This window comes from Emys orbicularis, chromosome 8 (assembly GCF_028017835.1).
Source record: "Emys orbicularis isolate rEmyOrb1 chromosome 8, rEmyOrb1.hap1, whole genome shotgun sequence".
Lineage (NCBI taxonomy): Eukaryota > Metazoa > Chordata > Testudines > Emydidae > Emys > Emys orbicularis.
In genome coordinates this window covers 31,009,710-31,034,903 of record NC_088690.1, presented here as the reverse complement: position 1 = coordinate 31,034,903, position 25,194 = coordinate 31,009,710, and the positions used below count along the sequence as shown (strand labels likewise).

General features: G+C 45.0%; 1 protein-coding gene across 1 annotated transcript in view; it reads right to left on the bottom strand.

The window, feature by feature from the left end:
* The window catches only part of LOC135882433 (calcium-activated chloride channel regulator 1-like), a 92,117-nt gene extending 67,919 nt beyond the window's left edge, over positions 1-24,198 (bottom strand). The window contains exons 1-9 of the mRNA XM_065409338.1: positions 24,049-24,198; positions 22,009-22,149; positions 21,387-21,537; positions 19,579-19,696; positions 16,724-16,901; positions 10,453-10,680; positions 7,581-7,805; positions 4,207-4,384; positions 1,607-1,713 (exon numbers count right to left, since the gene is read on the bottom strand). Coding sequence (XP_065265410.1) covers positions 1,607-1,713; positions 4,207-4,384; positions 7,581-7,805; positions 10,453-10,680; positions 16,724-16,901; positions 19,579-19,696; positions 21,387-21,537; positions 22,009-22,149; positions 24,049-24,198 — 1,476 coding nt within the window. The remainder of the gene's footprint in view (positions 1-1,606; positions 1,714-4,206; positions 4,385-7,580; positions 7,806-10,452; positions 10,681-16,723; positions 16,902-19,578; positions 19,697-21,386; positions 21,538-22,008; positions 22,150-24,048) is intronic.
* Positions 24,199-25,194: the final 996 nt, after the last annotated feature.

Here is a 25,194-nt window from a genome sequence, read left to right as displayed (position 1 = left end):
AGAAAGTACGCTTATTAAGTTTGCAGATGATACCAAACTGGGAGGGATTGCAACTGCTTTGGAGGACAGGGTCATAATTCAAAATGATCTGGACAAATTGGAGACATGGTCTGAGGTAAACAGGATGAAGTTTAACAAAGACAAATGCAAAGTGCTCCACTTAGGAAGGAACAATCAGTTTCACACATACAGAATGGGAAGACACTGTCTAGGAAGGAGTACGGCAGAAAGGGATCTAGGGGTTATAGTGGACCACAAGCTAAATATGAGTCAACAGAGTGATGCTGTTGCAAAAAAAGCAAACATGATTCTGGGATGCATTAACATGTGTGTTGTGAGCAAGACACGAGAAGTCATTCTTCCGCTCTACTCTGTGCTGGAGTATTGTGTCCAGTTCTGGGCACCGCATTTCAAGAAAGATGTGGAGAAATTGGAGAGGGTCCAGAGAAGAGCAACAAGAATGATTAAAGGTCTTGAGAACATGACCTATGAAGGAAGGCTGGACATTAGGAAAAAGTTCCTAATTCTCAGGGTGGTTAAACACTGGAATAAATTGCCTAGGGAGGTTGTGGAATCTCCATCTCTGGAAATATTTAAGAGTAGGTTAGATAAAAGTCTATCAGGGATGGTCTAGAGACAGTATTTGGTCCTGCCATGAGGGCAGGGGACTGGACTCGATGATCTCTCGAGGTCCCTTCCAGTCCTAGAATCTATGAGTCAGGGATGTAGCCTCATGCTCTGAGTGTCCCTAAACCTCTGACTGCCAGAAGCTGGGACTGGAGGACAGGCGATGGATCAGTTGATAAATTGCCCTGTTCTATTCATTCCCTCTGAAGCATCTGGCCACTGTTGGAAGACAGGTTACTGGGCTAGATGGACCATTGGTCTGACCCAGTATGGCCATTCTTAAGTTCTTGTCAAGACCAGTATACAACTGCAGAGAAGCTAAGTAGTCCATGACCAAACCTATATTAGTTGCTGTGCATGATTCAGATAAAGTGCAAAACTGGGTCCATAGCAGAGATTTAACAAAGTGAGGGATGAGTTGTTAAGTTACAGATAGCACAACCCAAGAGCTGTTGTAGAAATAGGAGAAGCGGATAACTCAGTACTACTAGCCTCAATTATTTTGAAGAAATCATCGCTGAGTTGAAATAGATCATAAGAAGTGTCAGGAAAGCTGGGAATCAAAAAGTTATCTATTGTTTAGAAGAGAAGCAGTTGAGATAGTTTCCTCATTGCCACAAGATCACTTATTTACAGCATTCTCATTATTGATAACATTAGTACAGTAACAAGATCACTTATTTACAGCATTCTACACAGGAGTGACCACACATACTACAGTATTTCTGCCTATCTCTACCTATATAAGTCCCTTTGCATTAGCTAATTGTGAGAAACTTAATTTTCTTTGTTTCATTTTATTGTTAATATAACAGACCACAAAAAAAAAATCCCCACTGCTATTTCCAAATATCAGTTTATATTTTAAGATCAATCACTGGCAGTGCAATAGTTAAGATTACAGATTACTAAAATTACTCTTAATTGACCAGTAACTGATTAATAATGTGAAAAAACGAACAAAATTTGAAACTCAGACCTGAATAGACTGTTCAGAAATAGTTCCACTTCCGGATGAAATTCCACTGAATGCATCAATTAGGCCATTGGAATCAACTGTATCTGTGGCATAAAACTTTAAGCCTCCTGAAATGTGATTGTTAAAATAATTAGAATAGTCATTTACTGTATAACAGTAGGTCTTTGTTATGTGCCTTATGCTAGTTTGGCTGTTGCTATACAGCACAGTGTTAATCTGATAAATTAAATTTTGTTCCTTTATTATCTTTTATTCATGGGGCAGTGCAGGGAGGAACCGCTGGGTGGTGGGGAATCAATTAATACAAACACCCAGAGCGTTCCTGCAGAAAGCAAGTCTGACCTGGGAAATGATCCCATCTGTTCACATTTTAACTCCACCTAACTTGGTCTGACTAAGAATTGTCACCTGTTGCACTTCATCACGTACAGTGCTCACTCATAGGCTGTTCTTGGTAAGTCTGGACTATGAGCCATGGACAGGTAAAGTGCAATTCCACTCTGAAAAACACCTCTGTAAAAATGACATGGTGGAATTCCAAGATTATTGCTTCTCGGTGACTCAGATCATATCTGCTTAGTTTACAAATACAACATTTGGGCCTCTTTTTCATTTGTGCTGAGCACGCATAATGCCAATGGGAACTTCTGGTGCGCAGTGTCTTTGGAAATCTGGCCATTTATTTCAAACAGTGAGCCCTGCCTGCTGAGACTGGGCTCTGAAAGACCAGCTGGGTTCTTTCTGGCTCACACATCAGTCCCTTAAAACTAAAGATTCTGTGATCAGAACTTAGTAAACTATTCTGTTATAATACACAAACCAGAACTGGCTGTACAATGCTAACAAGAGTAAAAAGCAGTACAATCTTATTTAAGTATCAGAGGGGTAGCCGTGTTAGTCTGAATCTGTAAAAAGCAACAGAGGGTCCTGTGCCACCTTTAAGATTAACAGAAGTATTGGGAGCATAAGCTTTCGTGGGTAAGAACCTCACTTCTTCAGATGCCATGCACCCACGAAACCTTATGCTCCTGTCATAACTATAAAGGGAAGGATAACAGCTCTCCTGTGTACAGTACTATAAAATCCCTCCTGGCCAGAGACTCCAAAATCCTTTTACCTGTAAAGGGTTAAGAAGCTCAGGTAACCTGGCTGACACCTGACCCAAAGGACCAATAAGGGGACAAGATACTTTCAAATCTTGGGGGCGGGGGGGAAGGCTTTTGTTTGTGCTCTTTGTTTTGGGGGTTGTTCGCTCTTGGGACTAAGAGGGACCAGACATCAATCCAGGCTCTCCACATCTTTCTGAACAAGTTTCTCATATTTCAAACTTGTAAGTAAACAGCCAGGCAAGGCGTGTTAGTTTGTTTTCTCAACTTGTAAATGTATCTTTTACTAGGGTGTTTACCTCTGTTTGCTGTAACTTTGAACCTAAGGCTAGAGGGGGGTCCTCTGGGCTCTTTAAGTTTGATTACCCTGTAAAGTTATTTTCCATCCTGATTTTACAGAGATGATTTTTACCTTTTTCTTTAATTAAAAGCCTTCTTTTTAAGAACCTAATTGAGTTTCCTTGTTTTTAGATCCAAGGGGGTTGGATCTTGATCCACCAGGAGTTGGTGGAAGGGAGGAGGGGGGATGGTTAATTTCTCCTTGTTTTAAGATCCAAGGGGTTTGGATCTGTATTCACCAGGGAATTGGTGAAGAGTCTCTCAAGGCTACCCAGGGAATGGAATTAGCATCAATAGTGGTGGCAGTGGACCAGATCTAAGCTGGTAGTTAAGCTTAAAAGTTTTCATGCAGGCCCCCAAATTTGTACCCTAAAGTTCAAAGTGGGGAAGCAGCCTTGACAGCTCCCAATACTTCTGTTAGTCTTAAAGGTGCCACAGGACCCTCTGAATCTTATTTAAGTCCCTAAAGCAAGCAGATGTGACTCTGAATACACAAAAGGAGCATCTCTGTTGACTAAGAAGGTGCAATTTATACATAGTCACTATTCAGAGTAAAGCTACAGTCTAAATCAACACATGGAATTCCCATGGTAGTTGCCCTGTACTGCAGCATCACCCAGCACCCATCTGGCTTTCCTTAAAATGGCTGAAGTTCAAAGTAACAGTGCAGCTCCAACTCAAAGCAGAGTTGACTGAGCCTCCGAGTTGCAAGTATAGAGACTGTGGTCGCTGACTCCTCAGCTAGAGCCCTCCAGCTGTGACTGTTTGTGAGTTCGTCATTATTTAACTACTTAGGACATTAATAGGTTTGCATATCACTGCTATGTAAACATCAGAAATAAAATGTTAATCATTTAAACACTGAGCTTATCTTTTTGTTTAGAGGAACATCCGCCAGTAATATAATTATCAAATCTCGCTATTAAGCAGGGTGTTATCAGGATACAGGTTTTTTAAAGCAACAACAGATAAAAGATAAACAATTGCTCCCAATATTATTGTGTTTATTCAGCTGAAAATAAATATTCTGTATATATGACTGGAATTAGTTGACTTCATTTTTTCCCCTTTTACAAGCTGTAAACCACTCTAGTTTTACATTTAATGCTTAAGGTGTGCATGCCAAAAATAGGATTGAGTTAGAAACTTACTTACCTGTCATGTCTGAAAATTGTTCTAGTTCTGGAGCAGCACTTGGCCCCAAGGCAATGGTGTGAATGATCAATCCACTTTCTTCCACCTCCTTAAGGCAAGTGCTCATATGTGAATCCTCTCCATTTGTCAGCAGTACAATTTCAGAACCATGGAGATTAGAGTATTTTTGTTTAATCACCTGAATTGATAAGAAAATTTCAGGTATTAGCAATAGGACGTTATTGTAAATGTTAGCTGCTCTAACGTAGGCAGTGTCTACATCAAGAGAAATTCTTAAAGTGCAAGTGTAAGGCAAAATCTTTTCCTTACAAGTGTGAATTGTGCTGGTGTAGGAGACTGTGTCATGTAGCAAGAGTTGAATTGAAGGTGGCTGAATTACACTGCCTGTACAGAGCAGGATGGTTCAGGGGAGAGGTGTCTAGCACACTCCTTACAGCACACTCTTTACAGCATTCCAAGTAGTAATAATGTGTGTCCGCCAGCCCCCACTCCAGGTCCTGATGCCAATGACAGCATATGCACAAGGCATGTGGAAGCCTGTCCATGCCCATTCTGGAAAGTGACTTGAGAAATCATGTAGAATGAAGGTGCCACTTTACATAACCCCTTTTCAGAATAAAACCATGCTTAAACCAATGTTAAAATAAGCAAAATTTGGATTTTCTTTATGGGAAGTATTATGATTTTGATCCTCTGCACATTGCCTTGAGATTCCGGCAAAGCATTCTTGTAAGATTTTCTCAAAGCAATCTTAATTTTTTTGCTAGTGTAAGCAGAGTCAGGATGAGCTCTACCCTGACATCTGGTGGTGAATTATGGCGAGTGTGGAAAAGCACTTCAGGGGCTGATCTTGTTTGCATAGGCACACCCACCCCGTCTAGCATGAGCCCACGGCAGCCCAAAATCGTCACTTTGGCAGCTGTGGGATTCCCAGTTTTTCTGTTATTGGGGCAGGAAGAATAAAGTGCTGTTACCCTGATTATGTGAATCAAGGACAATGAAACTGTTTTATGACAGAGGGTCTCACCATCACCTAAGTAGCACTCGCTAGACAAGGGCATGGGTTCCAAAACCCAGTGAACTGAGAGAGGTTGAGCATAGGTATGTGTACCTGATAGTATAGACCCCCTTTTGAGGGCCTGGAACACCAATTGCACCACCTTCTTCTCTCTCCCTGAAGGGTTAAAATCCATGTGCATGTTATATAACAACCTGGTATATGGATTGTGCCAGCTCTTTTTCAGACCCAAAGTCCAAAGTTTGGTCTGGAGACCAGAGGCCTAGCTAATAGTGATCAGCTAAAAGAAAGCTGGGGTAAACAAAATAACATTGCCTTTGCTAAGATATGCTTGGTCAGTAGAAATGTCAGATGTTAAGGCAATAACTGAATAATTATGTTTCATCCAATGTTTCAAATTGAACAAAGGATCCCTGTTCCTATTGTGTTTCTCCTGAAGGGAAAACAGTCTTCCCACAGATCCAACCTTGAGTTTATGAAAACTGGCACGTCACTATAATGATATGGCATCCTTCCACCTCCCTTCCAAGGGACCAATGTCCTGCCTTAAGACATAAAGGAGACAATCTCTATTTCCATATGCTTTCACTGTTTCTTTGCTTTATCCCCTAGACATGTACCTGTCAGACAATCAAAGGAGTTGCTCCGTTCCTATGGACCCCAAATCAGAATTCAACATATATATTTTATACTAATAACATTTTATCAAAGTATTAATCAAATGTTAACTTGCTAACTTGAGACTATGGGCGGAGACATTGTGTAACCTTTTAACCATTGGCTATTGTGCTATCTTGTCTTGCTGCAAAACCTATCCCGGGGTGTGGAACTGCCTACCCCGTCACTTTCCCCCGCCCATGGAAAATCTATATATTTCATTGTAATCAATTGATTGACAGTGTCTCTGAGCCTAATAAGCCAGGTGACACTCCGCCAGCGCTGTGTGTAATAAACCCCTATGCTTTGACCTCTACACGGTGTGGATTTATGTCCTTCACTCCCTCTCTCCATCCACTGTTGAATAGCAAAGCTAATTTTGATTACATTAGGAGTCTAGCTAGAGGCTGCTGAGCTGAATTCACTTTGGGCCAATGGTGCACCAGCACTGAGACTCCCCTACTAAGAGCTGAAATCACTAAGAGCTGAAATTACTGAGCTGAGATCACTGAGTGCTGTGTTAACTAGTGGGAGTCTGAAGATATATTGCTAAGCATCTGGAAGAGCAGAGCGGAGCAGTTTGTGGGACGGTTGGAGCGGCCCACAGAACGTGGAGCAGAGCTGAGCAATTTGCGGGGACAGCTGGAGTGGTTCATGGGAGGGCTGGTGGAGTGGAGCGGCTGGCAGAGCGGAGCAGTTTGTGGGACGGTTGGAGCCCACGGGACAGCGAGCGGAGCGGAGCAGTTTGTAGGGACGGTTGGAGCAGCTCACGGGACGGCTGGAGGACTGGACCAGACCGGCTGGTAGAGCGGAGCTGTTCGTGGTGAAGGCTGCAGCAGAACTCCACGGAGAGGCAGGGCAGTTGGCCTCGGACCACGTAAGGTGCCCCTTAACACCCCGTGTGCCCCCCCCATTTCCACCCAGGCTGGGAGGGAGAGGGGGTAAAACTCTGCAGATAAACTTTTGAACTCTGGGGCGGCACTGACCCGAGACTTTTGGATTGTTGGACTTTGGGGTGATTGGACTTAAGACCCCGAGGGGAAAAGGACACTGCCAAACTTACTTGGAGGTGGGTCTCTTGCTCATGGTTTGTGTTATGAATCCTGTTTGTGGTATTTCCCCAACATGATGCTGCATTGTTTCCCTCCTTTATTAAAAGGCTTTTGCTACACTCAGACTCCATGCTTGCGAGAGGGGAAGTATTGCCTCCTACAGGCGCTCGGGGGGGGGGGGTGGTGGTATGTAATTGTCCCAGGTCACTGGGTGGAGGCTCGAGCCGGTTTTGCATTGCGTTATTGAAATGGAAGCCCTAGATACTGAACCTGGCCCTTGTTGCTGCCAACTCAGAGGGGCAGAAGGGTTAAACTAGTATAAACATAGCAGGGCCTTGTTAATTTCTTAGGTCCTGAACCTGCTCCCATTGAACTAACTTGATTGAGCTTCCTAAATTTCTCACTATAAAACACATTTTCCAAACATTTAATTGTTCTTGTAGCTGTCTTTCTGAACCCCTTCCCGTTTCCCCAACATCCTCTCTGAAATGTGGACACCAGAACCAGAGACAGTATTTCAGTCATAGTCTCAGTACTGCTGTACACAGAGGTGAAATCACCTCCTTACTCCTACTCACTATTCTCCTCCTAGTTCCATTTCATTATCACGGCATTCCAGGACACATTCCCCCCAAGTTCTCCTTCACCTCAAATCCTTTGCGTACTCCTGCGCAGATTTTAGCTCCTCCACCAGCTGATGTAGGAAGGCATTTGATAAGATCCTGGCGTACATTCTCACTGACTATTTGTCGTAGATTACATGTAATTTGTGCTGTAGAATGGAATGTGACAATTCCAACCCAGGAATCCATTTCTATAATCTGTAGCAGGAATATCTCCGCAGCTTGGTAGAGACGATTAATGCGGTTATACTGCAGGTGAAGAAAGGGACATACTTAGAACTATCAAGGCTTTTCAAGAGAGATAGCAAAAAGCAAGAATACAGCAATTACTAATGTTGTTCAGTTTGTACTGATAAATGGGAATGTACCTGCCATAGAGTAGATGAGAGATTTCAGGGGAAAATATGGAAAATTAGACAAATACGCAATATCTGAGTACCCCAGGCATATTCTTTCCAGACCAGTGGAGATGTGTACTATGTTCTGCTATCATGGAAGGGTATCTGCATATTGAAACATCCAGGAGATATATAACTGTGTCAATCAAACAGCATTCTAATAATGTGGTGATATTCCTCACAAATAAGGTTTTCTCTTTCACATAACTTGTTTAGGCAAAATGGCTGCAGCCTCAGAGAACAGTATTCAACATACCTATGCTTTAGGATAGCCCCTCTATTTCACAGGTTCCTGGCACTTTGAAAATTTGGTAATTACAGTGAAAGAGTTTATTTTAAATATAAATAATTGAACAGATTGCTGAAAACCAGCTGAGAAAGTTTACCCTTGGAAGCTTTCCTTTCTCTTTAAAACTAGCTGTCATTATTCTTGATCTAGCTAAGGATTCTCTTCCTCTCTTATATTAAGATTAAGGGATGGGCTAATTTATATCATTTATCTCTGGAAATCTAGTACTTGTTTGCCTCTCAATAGCTTTGGGTTGTATTCGATGCTAATGACAGTAAAATGCTCATAGTACTAGTCTACATAAGCTTTTCTAATTTGAAATCTCTCCAGAAAAAGGAATGCCAGCTGTATCAAAACATTTGGTTGTGAGATGGGGATAGATAATTATTAGAGAACACCACATTCATTTTCACTTGTGATCTAGAATTTGAAGTATTATCTCTAGAGAGAAAAGTTTGGCGTAGTTACATCCTGTGCTAGTCTCAGTCCCTAGTTGGGTGATTTCATAGCATGTGTCATGCATGACAGACATTTATCACATCATACTTCACTAGATAATTTGCGAAAAGTGTCAATCTTTGTTGAAGATCAGTCCCAGGAATGGACTTGTATGGTGTGCCCTGGCAGAAATAAATTGTGTTGGCGGAGCAGTACAGGGGAAGTTTACACAGGGTATAACTGCCCTGTACCTGCTTTCAGACAGTGTTTAGTACTTTACTTTCAAGAGCACTGAATTCCATTCTGCTCAAATGTAGCTCATCACAAAATGCACCACTTATTTGATATCCATATCTTTCTTTGTCACAAAGAAAATGAAATTAGGATTTGATATTGAGAAATATTCTTCCGCTCTACTCTGCGCTGGTTAGGCCTCAACTGGAGTACTGTGTCCAGTTCTGGGCACCGCATTTCAAGAAAGATGTGGAAAAATTAGAGAGGGTCCAGAGAAGAGCAACAAGAATGATTAAAGGTCTTGAGAACATGACCTATGAAGGAAGGCTGAAAGAATTGGGTTTGTTTAGTTTGGAAAAGAGAAGACTGAGAGGGGACATGATAGCAGTTTTCAGGTATCTAAAACAGTGTCATAAGGAGGAGGGAGAAAACTTGTTCACCTTAGCCTCTAAGGATAGAACAAGAAGCAATGGGCTCAAACTGCAGCAAGGGAGGTTTAGGTTGGACATTAGGAAAAAGTTCCTAACTGTCAGGGTGGTTAAACACTGGAATAAATTGCCCAGGGAGGTTGTGGAATCTCCATCTCTGGAGATATTTAAGAGTAGGTTAGATAAATGTCTATCAGGGATGGTCTAGAGACAGTGTTTGGTCCTGCCATGAGGCAGGGGACTGGACTCCATGACCTCCTTGAGGTCCTTTCCAGGTCTAGAATCTATGAATACTGAATTACAAAACTGAAAGCATATAAAACGTTATATAGTAATCTGTAGGCCACAGAAATAGGTCATATGCCATTTTAAGCATCTTCCTGTACATTTTCATTGAATTCATTATTGTGGGTTTGTGTCAAATATTTTAAGAGACACTCACAAGCTGTTTAAGCCCCACAAATTTTCTTTCTGAGAAAGAAGATGGATACCATACACCATCCTTTACAAATTCCATACCATAAGCCGAAGATTTTTTTATCTAAACTTCATCATATGGCTCCTCAGTAGAGTTGTGTTGATTGTTGAACTGAAGACCTAAAATATTTGTATTTTAAAGAAAGCTATAGTAAAACTCTTATTTATACTATATAATATATAGGATGAATGATTATGAGGAAAAGTATTTCATTTTTATTTTGCTATACCTAGTGACATATATTTATTTTTAAAATAATTTGAGAGAGTCACATATGAAAAATATCATGAAACTTGCATTTATGATATATTTTCTGTTTTGGGGAAGTACAGTGGTTCTGACATTCTGGATCTGAAACTAAAAAGAGGAGCACAAGTTATATTTTGTAAAGAAAAAGAGACCAAGTCTGGCGTATTATTTTTAGGAATTTGATGGGTTTCCTTTTAGCAATCCCTAAATATGTATTATTGGAGAAATAGTGGCCTCAATTTTTTCTTAAAGAATAAAGGATGATTACGGAAATATTGACTAAAGAAAATACTGTAATATATATACACCACATTGTTTTATAACTGCCTAACTATTTCTAAGCAGTTCTGCTAAAAAAAAGAACGTGTATGTTTATTCTTACCGAACCCATGCTCCCAGAAACATCAAGTACTAGACAGACTACTCTGTCTTTGGTCTGCAGCAATGAGAAGGAGGTCTCAAATGGAGGACTTGCGCTATTTATTGGAGAGGTGTTACTGAAGTCCGGAGAGTTCATAATTACTTCCCAGGTGCTTTTGTAGTTGCACATTTTGTTCTGCAGATTTGTAGCCTTTTCATTATGAGTACTTTGATCACAGAAGTCAACCACCTAAAAAAAGCCAATTGGAAGAGAAGAATGATTACTGAAAAACAAGTGAACACGTGTAGTAGCAAATCCCAGTCTACTATTTTTCCATTGCTCACGACAACCACAAATACAGAAATTCTTTGCCTGCTCTAAAGGATATAGGGAATAAAATCTTTTTATGTCCTGGACCTTGGAAGAAGTCATCAAAGAAGACTGTTCCCAAAGAATCTGTCTCAGGGGTTACACAGGTATGTCCACACTGCAATCAGAGGTATGACTGGAGCTCAGGCGGGCGTACACATGCTATCTTTAATCCAGCTAGTTTGTCTATTGATAGCAGTAAAGATGTGGCAGCATGGGCTGTACAAACCCACCCAGAACCCTGGATATATGCTCCACATTGCTAGCCTGCACCAGTGTCCATGCCACCATGTCTTCGCTGCTATTTTTAGCCTCACTAGCTAGATTAAAGCTAGCACCAATATGCGTACCTGAACTTCCGTCATACCTCTGAGGGCAGTGTAGACATTTAATCAGTGTTGTAAGGATGCCCTGGCAATGCAGACATCATCAGTAAAGTTCACAGTTATGTAGTTACTATGGAGTCTCAGTGCATGGATACATAAGGCTCTAACTCACTTGGGACACAACACACTCTGCCAGGGGAAAATCATGCAGAAGGGAAAAAAGTTTTCAAAACAAAAACCCTCTGATCTTCCTGGCTGGCAGGAATACTTTTAAAGAGGATGAACAGCTTGCTGTGTCTGTCCCACCTTGCTACTCCCCACAGGGCAGAATTTAGCCCATAGAATATTTTCAAAGCTTCAGAAGTAAGGTGTGGAGTGTCTCTAGCAAGTTGCTGAGCACACTCAATATCCATACATTTTAGTGGGAGCTTAGCACATCACAGGATTAGACTGTCACAAAGGAATAAAGCTTCTCAATGTTGTAACAGAAAATGCCCCAGCTGGGTAACTTTGTTATCTGACCCAAATGGGAGCAAAAGGTTCCACAATGTCAGGGTATTTCCATACACCTGTGATGGGACAGATAGGCCCCACACTGGCAATGAAAGGGTTAATGAGAACCTATGGACCCAGTTGGCCCCACCCCACTACACCAACAGCAAATGTCAGGCATGGAGAGAGGAGCCAAAGGAAACTTAGCTAAACTCAGGGCTGCCCAGGAAGAAGAGCAGAACTCCGCTTCTCCAGAGAGAAGCCTGGTTGCAGATCAGAGTCTGAGCCGGCTTGCTGGCCTGACAAGCTCCTGTTAGAAGGGACAACCAGCTCGTGGGGGATCAGCAGAAGCAAGAACTGTTTGTAGACAAGCCTTGAATAGAAAGGCTGGGTCCCACATAAGTTTCATTGGACAACTCTGTTTTGAGTTGTGTTTTTTGTTGTTGTTTTGTTGTTCCTGATTCCTTTGGAAGGGGTAGGACTCAAGTGAGCCGTGGCCGGAGGGCAAAAGCAATGCTACTTTGTACCTCGTAGACATAGCAACATATCGACAGAGACCTGTAGCTAGATGAATCTTACCCTGAAGTGCCACAAGGAGGCAGTACAGAGGCAGCCCATGCAGAACAAACTTGGGGGAGAATGCAGGCACAGACCTAGCACCGGAGGAAGGGAAGAGGTCAGGACATTTTTTTTAAAAAAATCAACACTCTCAGAAGAGACTCCCCAGCAGTATGCACATGGAGCAACTACTGAAATCAACGGTGGAGCAGAACACCCACCAACACCAGCAGCAACAGTGGCTCCTACAGCAACTGGCCACTCAGGTCATTGGGTGGAGCATGGGGCTGCTGCTCTATCTGGGCATTTACCTTGTTGCCATCCATCCCTCTCTGCTGGAGAAGCTAGATCATCAGCAACGGATTTGAAACTTAGCTGCTCAGCATCAACAGCGACAAAGGCTGGTGCAACAGGGCGTGACCTGACTGTAGCCTCCCACAATGGCCAGGCTTCCGCCATGGGTCTGGTGGACACAGACCTGGCCTTGGCCCTGGTACCAGTCAATTCATGAAGATGGGGCCTGAAGATGATCCAGTGACTTTTCTTGAAAATTTTCAATGGGTGGCAATGGCATCACGGTGGCCGCCGGAGCACTGAGCACTCTTACCAGTTACCTACTTGACCAGGACAGAACTACAGGCTGCCTATTGTGGGCTAGACCCAGTGACAGCATGGGATTATGCCTCCGATAGCAAGGTTTAAGTCTGTGGCAAGGTGGCCATATTAAACTCATTGGATATCTCTGGGGGCCTGATCCTGCATGATGGCACAGAAACTACAGTGCTGGTGGTGCAGGGTGGATGTGGGAGCTTGCGGGGCAGGGGACCGATAACAAGGTCCTGAGGGGCGGGCGGAGAGCACCCTCCCGCAGGACCTGCTCAGGGAAAAACTGAGAGGCGGGCGATAAGGCTGCCCGCACCTCCTGGAGTACACGCTGGGAAGTATGAGGGGTGGAGAGCCCCTTGCGCTGGCCAAGCACCAGGGGATCCACCCAATCCCCCCCGTCATAGTCCAGAAGGTCTCCAATTCTGGTGATTCCTGCCCGGACCAACCTCTGGGACTCTGCCACCTGCAAACCAAGTTGGGGATTGTGTAGCAGGGCCTCTGTGAGGAGATCTGCCGGTGGCTGCCACAGACCTGGTCACCGAAACCAGCTTTCAGGTCTGGAGGAGATCCTGGTAGAAGTCTTGTGGAAGACCCATCGGAGATAAAAGAGCTACCCGTCATATTGGAGCCCTCAGATGTGGTGAAGGAAGGTGTGCGCCAACGTGCTCCATGCTGAACTACTTGCACCATAAAGGAGTCTCTGCAGGGCCTGGAGGCAGAGGAGATGGACCTGACTGCAAAGGCAGAACGGGCTCTGTCCTTCCTCCTCCTTATGAAGACTCAACCCACCACCAGGGATACAGAGCAGTCCTGGCCAAAAGATCTCTGGAGCTAACCTCTGGAGCCAGGCCAGGATATCCCAGGCCGGGCTCAGGACGTTGAGCTGGTGCCAGAGCCTGGAGAGTACCGGCTGATTGAGCACCAGTGCCCTCCCCCACAGGGAAAGGCACTGGAGCAGTCCTGTCCACCTCCTCAGCCGCTCAGCCACTCTGTCCTTCAAATCTTGCTAGTTCTCCAGCAGACAGGGATGGATGGCAACAAGGTAAATGCCCAGATAGAGCAGCAGCCCCATGCTCCACCCAATGACCTGAAGCACGGGTGGGAGGAAACTCGCTACCATCCGTCCCCGACCACCAGGCCAGAGCTCTTGACCCAGTTGACTGCAGTGGAGGATGCCAACCTACGATAGGTCACTCAGATCCTGGACTATGAGGAGTATGTCATCAGCATACGCTGACAGGACCACACATAACTCTGGCTCATGGAGCACCCACCCTGTTAACCTCCTACAGAAGAGACGGAGGAAGGGCTCAATGGCCAGAGTGTACAGCTGGCCTGACAATGGACATCCTTGACACACCCTTCGCCCGAAGCTGACAGGTTCGGTCAGAGTCCAGTTGAGCCTGACCAAGCACTCCACGGAGGCATACAGGACCTGGAGAAAACCCACAAACTGGGGCCTGAAGCCGAATGCCCGCAGAGTGCCCTGGAGATAACCATGTTCCACCCTGTCAACCGCCTTCTCCTGGTCAAGGGACAGGAGGGCGAACGACAGACCATCCCTACACCCGCGCTCGAGGGGGTCCCGGACCAGATAAAGATTGTTGAAGATAGGATGGCCCGGTGTAGGTCTGGTCGGGATGGACCATATCCGCCAGCACGGACCCTATCCACAGCAAGATAGCCTTCATTGTGACCTTGTAGTCCATGCTGAGGAGCGAGATGGGATGCCAATTCCGAAGGTCATGGAGGTCCCCCTTCTTTGGTAGCAAGATGAGTACAGTTTGCCTGCATAACAGGAGAGGCACCCCACTTCCTAAGGACTCAGCCCAGATGATGGCAAGGTCCGGACTGAGGACATCCCAGAACACACGGTAGAATTCCACGGTCAGCCCGTCCATACCCAGAGATTTATTAGTGGGCATCTGATGGAGGGCTTCTGAGAACTCGGTCAGAGTGAGAGGTAGCTCCAGCCAGTCCTGGTCACCTGGGCTCCATCCCAGAGCACCCTGCAGGCATCAGTGTGGGTTAGACCAGGGAGAAGAGTCTGGAATAGAAGGTCTTGGCCCTCACATGCATCTCCACCAGATCCGTGAAGGGGTGCCATCCTCTGCCAAAAGGCAGGTGACATGCTTCTTAGCCCCCTTCTTTTTCTCCAGGGCATAGAAGAAGTGGGAGCCGCAATCCATCTCCCAAAGGAAATGAATGCGGGATCGAACAAAGGCACCTCGAGCCCAATGGTCTTCGAAGACCCGGGGGAACCAACAGCTGAGCCAGTGCTTTGTACACTTAAACACCAATTAATTCCCCTCCCAGGGTGGACCTGACAGGGTCTAATTAGTGGATTAGAATGGGCTGGGGGAGGACTAATGAGCAAATTGGCTCATTAACGCAGGAGATAGAAAAAGGCACAGGAAGGTAGTGCAGGGGAGAGAAAGGCAGACTAGCAGAGCCAAAACCAGGAAGGATCACTGAGTAGAGAGATCCCTTCCCTCTCCTCTCCTCAGAGAACTGAGGAGAAACTGAAACTGTAAATAATTGTGGTGCATGGATCAGTAAGGGGATAGGAAGAGCAAATGCAAATAAACTGCACTGGGGTGTTTGACAACTTAAGGTCCCTAAGCTGGGGAAGGCCTATCTGTAGCTCATGTGAACCTTCTGTTAGGTGGTCTTAGCAGCAACAAGGGCCAGGTTCAATATCTGAGGTAGACAGTAGCTGAGGAGTGCATAGTCAGGTTCCAAGGCAGAGTCAGTACAAGGGTCAGAGTTCCAAGTCACATTTTGGGAGCCAAGTCACAAGGTGAAGTCCCAATCAAGCTGAGATCGGAGCAGGGAGACGTCATGGCAGCTACAAAGAATCTATGCTGTTCCCTGGACACTTCCTGGAATGCCCTTTAGATTTATATAGGATGGGGAGCCAATCAGGAGTCATGGGGCTGCCGTCTGTCAGACCCATGAAGGTGGGACTTCTCATGGTCTGTGTCCACAGCAGGTCATGGGCAGTGGCTGGCAGGATACTACTAACAGTTTGTACCAGGGTTTTCATCTATTGTGCCCTTTCTCAACAATCTGCTCAAGAACAGCAGCCTGAGAAAGATCCATTGGACGGAAACCTGTGAGAAGGTCTTTCAGTCACAAAAGGCTCACCTCTGTAGGGAGCCCATTTTATAAAGCCTGGACTTCACCAAGAAATTCCTCCTACACACTGATGCTTCTGAAGCTGGATGGGGGCTCTCTTCTCCCAAGTGGTTGATAGTGAGGAACATCCCATTCTGAGTTACAAATTGTTCCCAAGAGAGGCCTACTCCATTATAGAAAAAGAGGACTTAGCTGTGAAATGGGCCATGAAGGCACTCCAATATTACCTTCTTGGCAATTAATTCACCCTGGTCATGGACCATGCACCTCTATGATGATTCCATGCCATGAAGAACATCAACCCCCAACTCATGGTGATACCGCTCTCTCCAGACCTTCTCCATCTGTGTCCAGCATAGGACTGGGTTACTCACTGAAATGCAGACTTTTTCTCTCAGTAGAGGGGAGCTGCAGGGCAAAGCAGTGCCCTAAGTAAGATCCTTTTTCTGAGGCAAATAGGCCTGGCAATGAGAAGGTTAATGAAAGCCAGTGGATCCACCTCACTATACTTCAGCAAATGTCGGGCATGGGGAGGGAGGACTGGAAATGTTGCTCGGAAAGCAGAGGGGAAGTTTTTTGGGCAGAGTGATGGGTTGAAAGAGGCTTGGAACTGTGAACAAAGAAAATACCTCCTGTTGTTTGATTCCTGCTGTCTTCAGAGTAACAGGACTTTGTGTATATTATTTATAAACTAACAAGATTGCATCAAAGAAATACTTTACTCCATATCAGTTTCTCCTAATGGAAACAACCTACAAGATCCCGAATATCCAATTAGGTCAAAAAGCAGTAACAATACTTACAGAAGGGAGGCTTTGCATGTACATTATAGATGCTGGGGCATTTTGTGGTTTTTCTGGTACAAATTTACATCCAGCTTCATACAGCTTTGTCTGTTGATCATATTCACATTCTCTTGTTGTGCAGCTGTTTCCCGTGCAGCTTTGGACTATATATTTACCAGTGATATCAGCCGAACATCTGAAGGAAGGTTAGATAGAAAGAGGCTTACCTAACAAGCCACATATAACCAACAAATAATAATCTGTTATTTATTATTTGAATCATGGTAGGCCCAAAACCTCCAAACATGATTGGCATTAGTTAGACACCATGGGCAGTGGATGAACCACGGACTTGGGGAGGCTAGTCCCCCGGCCGCCACATCCCTTCTGCCTGGGGCCCTGCCCCTCCTGCTCACCTTCCCCACTGGAGCCCAGAGGCCTCCCCCCCAATTCCCAGAGTGCCGAGTGGGCAGGCAGCATGGCCCAGCCCCCATCCCCAGAGCGGCAGGCAGGCAGGCGGGCGGGCAGGCTGCTGACCGTGGCCCCCAGCGCGGTGGGCGGGCAACACGCCCCACCCCCACCGAAGCACCAGGTGTGTGGGCGGCACGAGCACTGGCTCCAGCTGCCCCGAGTCCCTGGCTGCAGGCCGGCCCCCCACTAGCCCCAGCCTGGGACAAGGGCCTTGGAGCCCTCCCAAGAGTGGGAGGTCTGGAGGCTCCCACCCAAGGTGGAGGCAGAAGCAGCCCCTGCTCGTGTCACAGGTTCCCCACCCAGGGCAGGTGGAGGGACGCAGGCTCCCCACAGCTGCCCGCGCAGCTCTCCTCAACCCAGCTCCGGTCAGGGTGCGGGGCTTCAGAGCCGCAGCTTGGCCATTATAAGAGCCAGGTGGGCAACTGTGGGCAGGTGGAGGGTCCCTGGTTCCTCTTAGCTGCCTGCGCGGCTCTTATCATGGCCAGGCTGCAACTCTGAGGGCCCCTCCCCCGGCTGGAGCCGGGTCGGGGAGAGCTGTGCGGGAAGCTGTAGGGAGCTGGCGCGGAGTCACAGACCCTCCTCCTGCCCCGGGCAGCGGGGACATGGTTCGGGGGCTGCTCTCAGCGTCCCCACCCCTCACCTGCACCCCGGGCAGGTGGAGGGTCTGCCACGGCTTCCCACAGCTGCCCGGGCTCCCCGGCTGGACTCAATGCTGGCCTGGCCAGGGGGCGAGGCTTGAGGGGGGAAGAGGAGGGAAAGGTGTGGGGTCCAGCCAGGCCCATCCCCTTCAAAAAGTGGGAGGGCTATGGCCCCCGGGTCCCTCCTGGTTCCGGCGCCACTGCCCCAAGCCCCTGGCCACACGAGAAGGAAGAGCCACAGCAGAGCGCGGCCGGAAGCAGGAGGGGGTCTAGGGGAGAAGTGTGGGTGGGGCCACGCAGGCAGTTTGGGTAAGCTTAGCTTCCCCTGCCTTTGATACCCACTGCCCATGTTAGACACCATCTCTGCTCCAAAGACTGTACAATCTAATTTACACCATCTATGTGAAGAATAACAATGCAAGTGCCTCCACTAGTCCATCAATATGCCTCAATCCAGACATGAAGGACCCTCTCCTGAGGTGAACGGGTACTACATTCTCCGTGCCCGTTCAATCACTGTCTCTGGGACAGAGTTCTAGGGCTAGAGCTGACCCAGCACTCTGATCACTAAGGTACTAGCTATTCCCCCTGGAGTGGACTTAACTGGGAGATGGGTGCTCAATGGCTTAATTAGACACAGGGCTGATGTGCTAATGAGAACAATCAACCCATCAGCTGGGAGCAGTTAAGAGGCAGGAAGGAAGTGCAAGAGGGAGGCTGCCAGGAGATACAGGGGCACATGAGGAGGAGATCTTTCCCTCTGCCACCCCAGAGAGTGGGCTATGGGGAAGTTTATGTACACTCGTATGTTGCTGCCCAAGGCTGTACTGATGAACTGGTGGAAGGGACCTAATAAATAACACACTCATGCTTATAAACCTGGAAAGTGTCCAGCCGGTTTGCGGTGTTTGAAAGGGCGGAACAGGGAGCCCTGTCACAGTCTCTATCAGGGCTGACTGCCAGTTAGAGTGCCAACTGCAGTACAGAAGTTTGGTGATGTTGATACTTGTCCATTAGGAATTGGACTGAAAACACCAATTCATTTCACAGTGGTCAAAAAGTGACTGGCAGATGGTAATGAGTTTTAGGCACTACCAAACTGGTTCCAGTTCAGATCAGTGCCTGAGAGGTGAAAAGTTCTGTATCCCATTTCAAACCCACTGAGATATCCAGTCTCACTCTGTTTTTTGTTTCTCATTAACAGAGTTGAACATTAAAAACAACAACACTTAAATATGCAGAATCTAGAGAATATTATCATAAGATAGTAATAGCGCTAAAACAGGGCAATAATGGGGTGTGTACTTTGACCATGTCCCTTTTTAATATTTAAATAACACTAAACATGAACTAGTAAGAATGTTTTGGAACTTCCAGGATCTCCCCTCTACCTCCGAGGAACTTGAGAAAACATTCTTATTTACTACATGCTAACTGCTATTTGATAAAGCCAGGGTAAATCAGAATGCAGAGAACGGGAACTCAAATCTGTAATAGCATCTAAATTAAAAGCTCATTTAGTGGTAAAATGTGATGCATTACAAAATGATAGTGATAATTAAATTAGACTGATCTGTAGACAGCAATATTGTTAGTTAAACATTATTGTGTAAGCTTCTTTTTTAATCCTATGAACAACAACTTGCCAAGACTCTTCGCACAGGGCTCAAAGTACAGACTGAACACAGATAACCAGTATGTGACAAGTATCATTGAGATATTTAACATTTCATCAGCTGAAGATAAAATATAAAACATTGGTACCTAGTTGCTTCAACAGTTTCTTTTCCAGAGTTTACAGACACATAGAAAGGTGCATCATTATTAAATTCATCAAATACTCCCCAACGAAGATGGGCCCATTCATGGACAAAAACTTTAGCTGTGGAAGAGCAGGAGCATATGTGAATTCTAAATACAACACTTTACAGTTTACTTTATATTTCCATAGATCATTTAAACAAATTTAGGCCCAATCCTACAATCGTCTCTGCTTGGACATACCCCTGTGCCCACACAGGACTCACTGTGGGATCCAGCTTGAAACCCAAATAGATCACTGTGTTCAATTTAACCCTCCCAGAATATTAACAGACCTAAAGTAAAGATCTGTTTCCATACAGTAGCTTCTGACTATTCCAGGTATCAAGCAAGGTTTCTCGGGTTACACATGTCTTTTAAAATCATAATTCTTGGCTCTTATATAACACAAAGGAAAAGGTGTATATTAGAAAACCATAGCGAATTTAGTTTAACTTCAGTTCAGGGTAAAACTAAGGATTACGTAGATAGTTGAAGGCAGATAAAGTGTAAAATGTTAGACAACCAGAATACTTTTGCAGAAAACCAAACTATCTCACCAAGACAATCTAATCCCTTTCTTGCAGGTGTTGGTAAAGCCATTGACATGGAGAATGTATATCATGTTGTCTAACTAAAGTTTTCAACTAAAGATGGGCCAAGGAAGCAGAGCTCAGATCAGATTAAGTTTAAGTCATAATTCAAGGTTTGAGTTCAATGCTTCCCCCGGCTAGAATTTGGGTTTGTTTTTGACTTAACTAGAATCCAATTAATTATTCTAAGGAGATTTTTGTCCCAAACTGCCAGAAATCTGATGAGAAAGACAGTTCTTGTGAGATTTCCAACATTTTAGGCCAACAAACCTCTAAATTTTTGATCCAAGCTAATGCAGGTTTGTCTTGGATTTGAATCCAAATAAACTTGCACATTTACCAGGGTTCAGATATGAGGGACTGGTTTTGACCTAGCTCTATTTTAAAAGAAACACATAAATGATTGATTCTAACTTGTGTATGGAACAGAGATAAAATAAATTGGACAGTATATTGGTTAAATGGGCATAGGAGAAAGTCATTGTTAATGACAGCAGGTTACGCTGCACAAAACTGAGAGGTCTCTATTGGGGCTTTTTTATTTGCTTATTAATGGCCTCGCATAGGCAATGCCCATGCAGTCAAAAAACGTGCTGTTGAAATCAAAATGGGAATATTGTTAATTCCTTGTGAATGTACACTTACAAGAAGGGTATTTGGGCAAATATGACTTTCAGAAGTTCCAATAAAAACCTTCACATCCTCAGAGCAGGATCCGCTCATGAGAGTTTGGTCTATTCTAGAATCCTCTGGTACTGGTTTTACCTGCATGTTCACCAGGTTACACCCCCCTCAACTCTCAGATTAGTTTACTGCACTGTAATGTTAGGATTTAGATTATTTCCAAGTCAAAGCAATGATTTATGAGGAAAAACAACCTTCATTTACTGTAAAATTATTAGCCAGAATTTTCAAGAAACTGGTAATTTTAGGTGCCCCCATTTCTGAGTGTTCAACTTAAGACTCATCCAGGGAGCCTGATGTTTAACACTTTGTGAAAAAACAGGCTCTTTCAAAGTTTCGCAGGTTGGGCAACCAAACCTGAGGCATCCCAAATCACTAGTCACTTTGGAAAATCTTGGCCACTGGTTAAATGGGCATAGGAGAAAGTCATTGTTAATGACAGCAGGTTACGCTGCACAAAAAAGCAGAAAATTAAGGTCCAATAGATGGTAATACCTCGTGATCCATAGATGTTATGCAAAGCGTCATTTAACAGGAAGTTGGGAGTGAAATGAATGTATCGTCCCTTTTCCCCACATCCTCCATATTGCAGCGTGTAGGGATCGTCTCCGTACTTCAAGAAAGGATTAGCCACAATAACATCTGCCTGAAAATAAAATAGCCCTTGTTTAAAAAGCAGCAGGAAATGAGGGTGTCAGATGATTCTGTTGAATGGGATCATCCTGCAGCTTTTACTCACGGAACACTCCCATCCCCTGGGATGTTTCCCTGGGTAAGGATTGCAGGACTGGGCACTAGAGGGCAATACAAATTCTAAAAATAGCAATTTATATTCCCTTGTTATTGGAAAAACTAAGGGCTTGTCTACACAATGGGGTAACATGTACTACTGGGGAGGGGAGATTTTTAAAGTGCAGCACTTTGTTAAAGTGGATCAGGGAACATTTAGTGCACACCAGCAGGGTCTACAATGATCAATTAATGAGCAACACGCTAATGTATTTTAGAAATCATACCTCCATAGTGTGCATTACTCCACCTTGTAGACAAGACCCTATGTCTTAAGCGTATGAACACAACAAATACTTTTGATTTGTAAGGGTGCTCTAAATCTTACCTTATCATATGACTCTGTTTTTACACTTAAATACTCAGGTTTTGGCAGCCAATGTAGAGGAATTATAATTTTTACAGCCTTGAAAAAAAATCTCTGTTTTGTAGCATTGAACAAGTAAGTAGAAGCCTCTTTGACCATGGCCTAGTAGGGAAAGAAAAGAAAAGTTTTATGAATAAAAAATTGAACGGTAGAGGCAATGAGTAGTTTAGCCTTGCCAGGAAACAAGGGTACATAAAGTAACACTAAGTATGTGAAGGCATAGAAAGAAACCAACCTTGACCAAGGGAAGGGCTGAGACAGATTATTTCCCTCATGGAGCAAGGAGAGACCAAATTGTAACTCTGAAAGACTCTGGAATGCTCCAAGGACAGTGTAATTATACACTGTCCCTTTCTCAGGGCTTATGATAAAAATCACAATCTATCCCTTAAAATAAAACCTGAAAGAGATCCTTCCAAAAAGGGTCAGCTCCAGGCACCAGCGAACAAAGCAGGTGCTTGGGGCGGCCAATGGGAAGGGGCGGCACGTCCGCGTCTTTGGCGGCAATTCGGTGGCGGGTCCTTCAGTCCCTCTCGGAGTGAAGGACCCGCCGTTGAATTTTGCCGAGGAATGAAGCGGCGTGGTTGAGGTGCCGCCGAAGTCCCTCCGATCATGGCTTTTATTTATTTATTTAGTTTCCCTTTGCCGCTTGTGGCAGCAAAAAAGCCTGAGCCGGCCCTGCTTCAAAACATGAAATTTCCTCAAAAAAGTCACATGGGCTTGAGGTGAAGGATGGTTCAGTCCTGGACCAGTCCTTTTCATTAATCTGTAAAGTGTACTGTGGTCAGGGCTGGCTCCAGGCACCAGCGCTGCAAGCACGTGCTTGGGGCGGCCAATGGAAAGGGGCGGCACGTCCGGCTCTTTGGCGGCAATTCGGCGGCGGGTCCCTCAGTCCCTCTCGGAGGGAAGGACCGGTGGCGGAATTGCCGCCGAAGAATGAAGATCTCGGCTTTTTTTCCCCCCCCCGCCGCTTGGAGCCGGCCCTGGAGTGTGGCAAGACGAACCCAAATTCCCATGGCAAAGCACCCTGTTCTTATAGTCCTTTTTCTCTGTTGAAGTCTATGGATTTTGCTGTGTCAGTTTATGACCTGTTACTCCTTAATCGGTAGTATCTTTTGATGTAAACATTCCAATACACCTCTGAGAGGGTCATCCTGTCCTGGTTTCGATTTAATCAATTGTCCTGTCCTTAGGGGTGCCAACTTCCACCTCAGGGTCATCAATCTGCCCTTCCTTAATTATGGATGCGCATTGATGGTTCTCTGCTGTCCTGAAGTCTCTTCACTCCTTCTTTGATCATCTGGCTATAACAATGGCCTTCATATCTTATCTTTTCCTGATGCATACATTCCTCATTCACATAAACAATCTTTTACAGAGACCTTCAAAGGTATACAGCGTTTTTATGTTGAGCAAGAAAAGGCAGTCTGTCAGATGCATTTCTACCAATGTCCCAGAGAGTCATTCCTTTCTGCTATTCAAAAAGGGTGGCTGGCAGGATGAAATCAAATCATACATTAATTCTCATAGTAAAATTATAAAATCCTGCTCCTACATAAGAACACAGTGAATAACTGCAAGGACGGGGACAAGGAGGGATAAAAGCAAATGGCAAACATTGTAATGGAGGTGCAGTATTTGGCAATTAAATATCCATGTTCTGGAGATTCTCTAGTCTAAGGTGCTCATGTTTTGGAAAGAAGTAATTAAGAAGGAGGTGATACATAGAATCAGCCTGACCCTGAGCCATAATATTCCTGTTAAACTTCAAGAGATGAGTACACTCATTTCATTAACAGCAGCACTTGAATAAAAATTCAGGCTTAGAACAAATTTAGTAACCATAGAATTGATCTAGTTTCCATGAAATAAAAAAAAAAATCACAACACTTGACATTAATGGGAGCTGGAACTGGTCTTTTAAGTTTACTGCTAATCTAGAGGTAGAAATAACCTGAAAGTCTGAATATCATTGAATGACAAATATACAAATGTTCTTACCTGTATGTTTCTAATGATATTGTGATCTTCTGGTAACTCAGGGTTAATTGCAATAACAATATCCTCATAGCCACCATTTTTCAGCTGTACCATAGAACCTCTCACCACAGGTACTAGAAATAAAAGAACCAAGCTCTTAAACACCCTCATTGTCCCGTTCCCCACAATTTTCTGTTATAAAAATGATGGCACAGCAGCGCTATTTATACAATTGCTTATTTACACAGAAGCAGGGCCGTCCTTAGCCATAGGGAGCACCCCGCTCTCCACCCTCCCCTCCAGCAGGGCTTGGTTGGGTAAAGCTGCTCCGGGTGGGGCTGGCTGGCTGCATGCTGAGGAAGTGGAACTGAAAGTGACTCACTTCCTCCGCAGCCAGCCTAAGCAACAGGGGCTGGATTGGAATGCTCACACACTGCTGGCTGGGCTGGGGATAGGGTGACCAGATAGCATGCGTGAAAAATCAGGACAGGGGTTGGCTCCTATTACCCCCCACCCCCTGTCCTGATTTTTCACACTTGCTGTCTGGTCACCTTAGGTGGTGGTAATTGGTGCCTATATTAGACAAAGCCCCAAATATTGGGACTGGCCCTATAAAATCAGGACATCTGGTCACCCTAGCTGGAGAGGGCGTCTTTCCCCTGGGCTGGCAGCGATCCATCTCATCCGGGGGGAGCTGCGCAAGGCAGGATGAGCTGCTGTGGCTCCGTGGGTGCCCTGTCCCTGAGATCAGATGCTGTGCTAACTTCACCATGGTCCGTGGTGCTGGCGGTGGTGCCCAGTGGCGTGTGATCGGACCTGAAGGTTTGCTGCTGCTGTTGCCACTCTGCACCCCAAGAACTGGATATTGGGGTCCTGCAGCTTTCCACCTATCTCCTCCTCTACTGCAGCTGTTGGACCAGCAGGCTGGGGGTAAGCCAAGCATGAAAGCAGTACTGTGTTGTCATTTAACAACTTTGTTTGCCAAAAATGCTTGCTAACAATCCTGAATCCAATTTCAATATTTTTTTTAAAAAAATCAATATCTTTGCCAAAAACAGAAAATTAAGTTGTTGACAATTATTTGTGACAAGTTTGGTTTGGGGCAGGGAGTGGGCCAGTTTTCATTAGAGAAACAAAAAATGTTGACTTGAACTGTACGAAGAATTG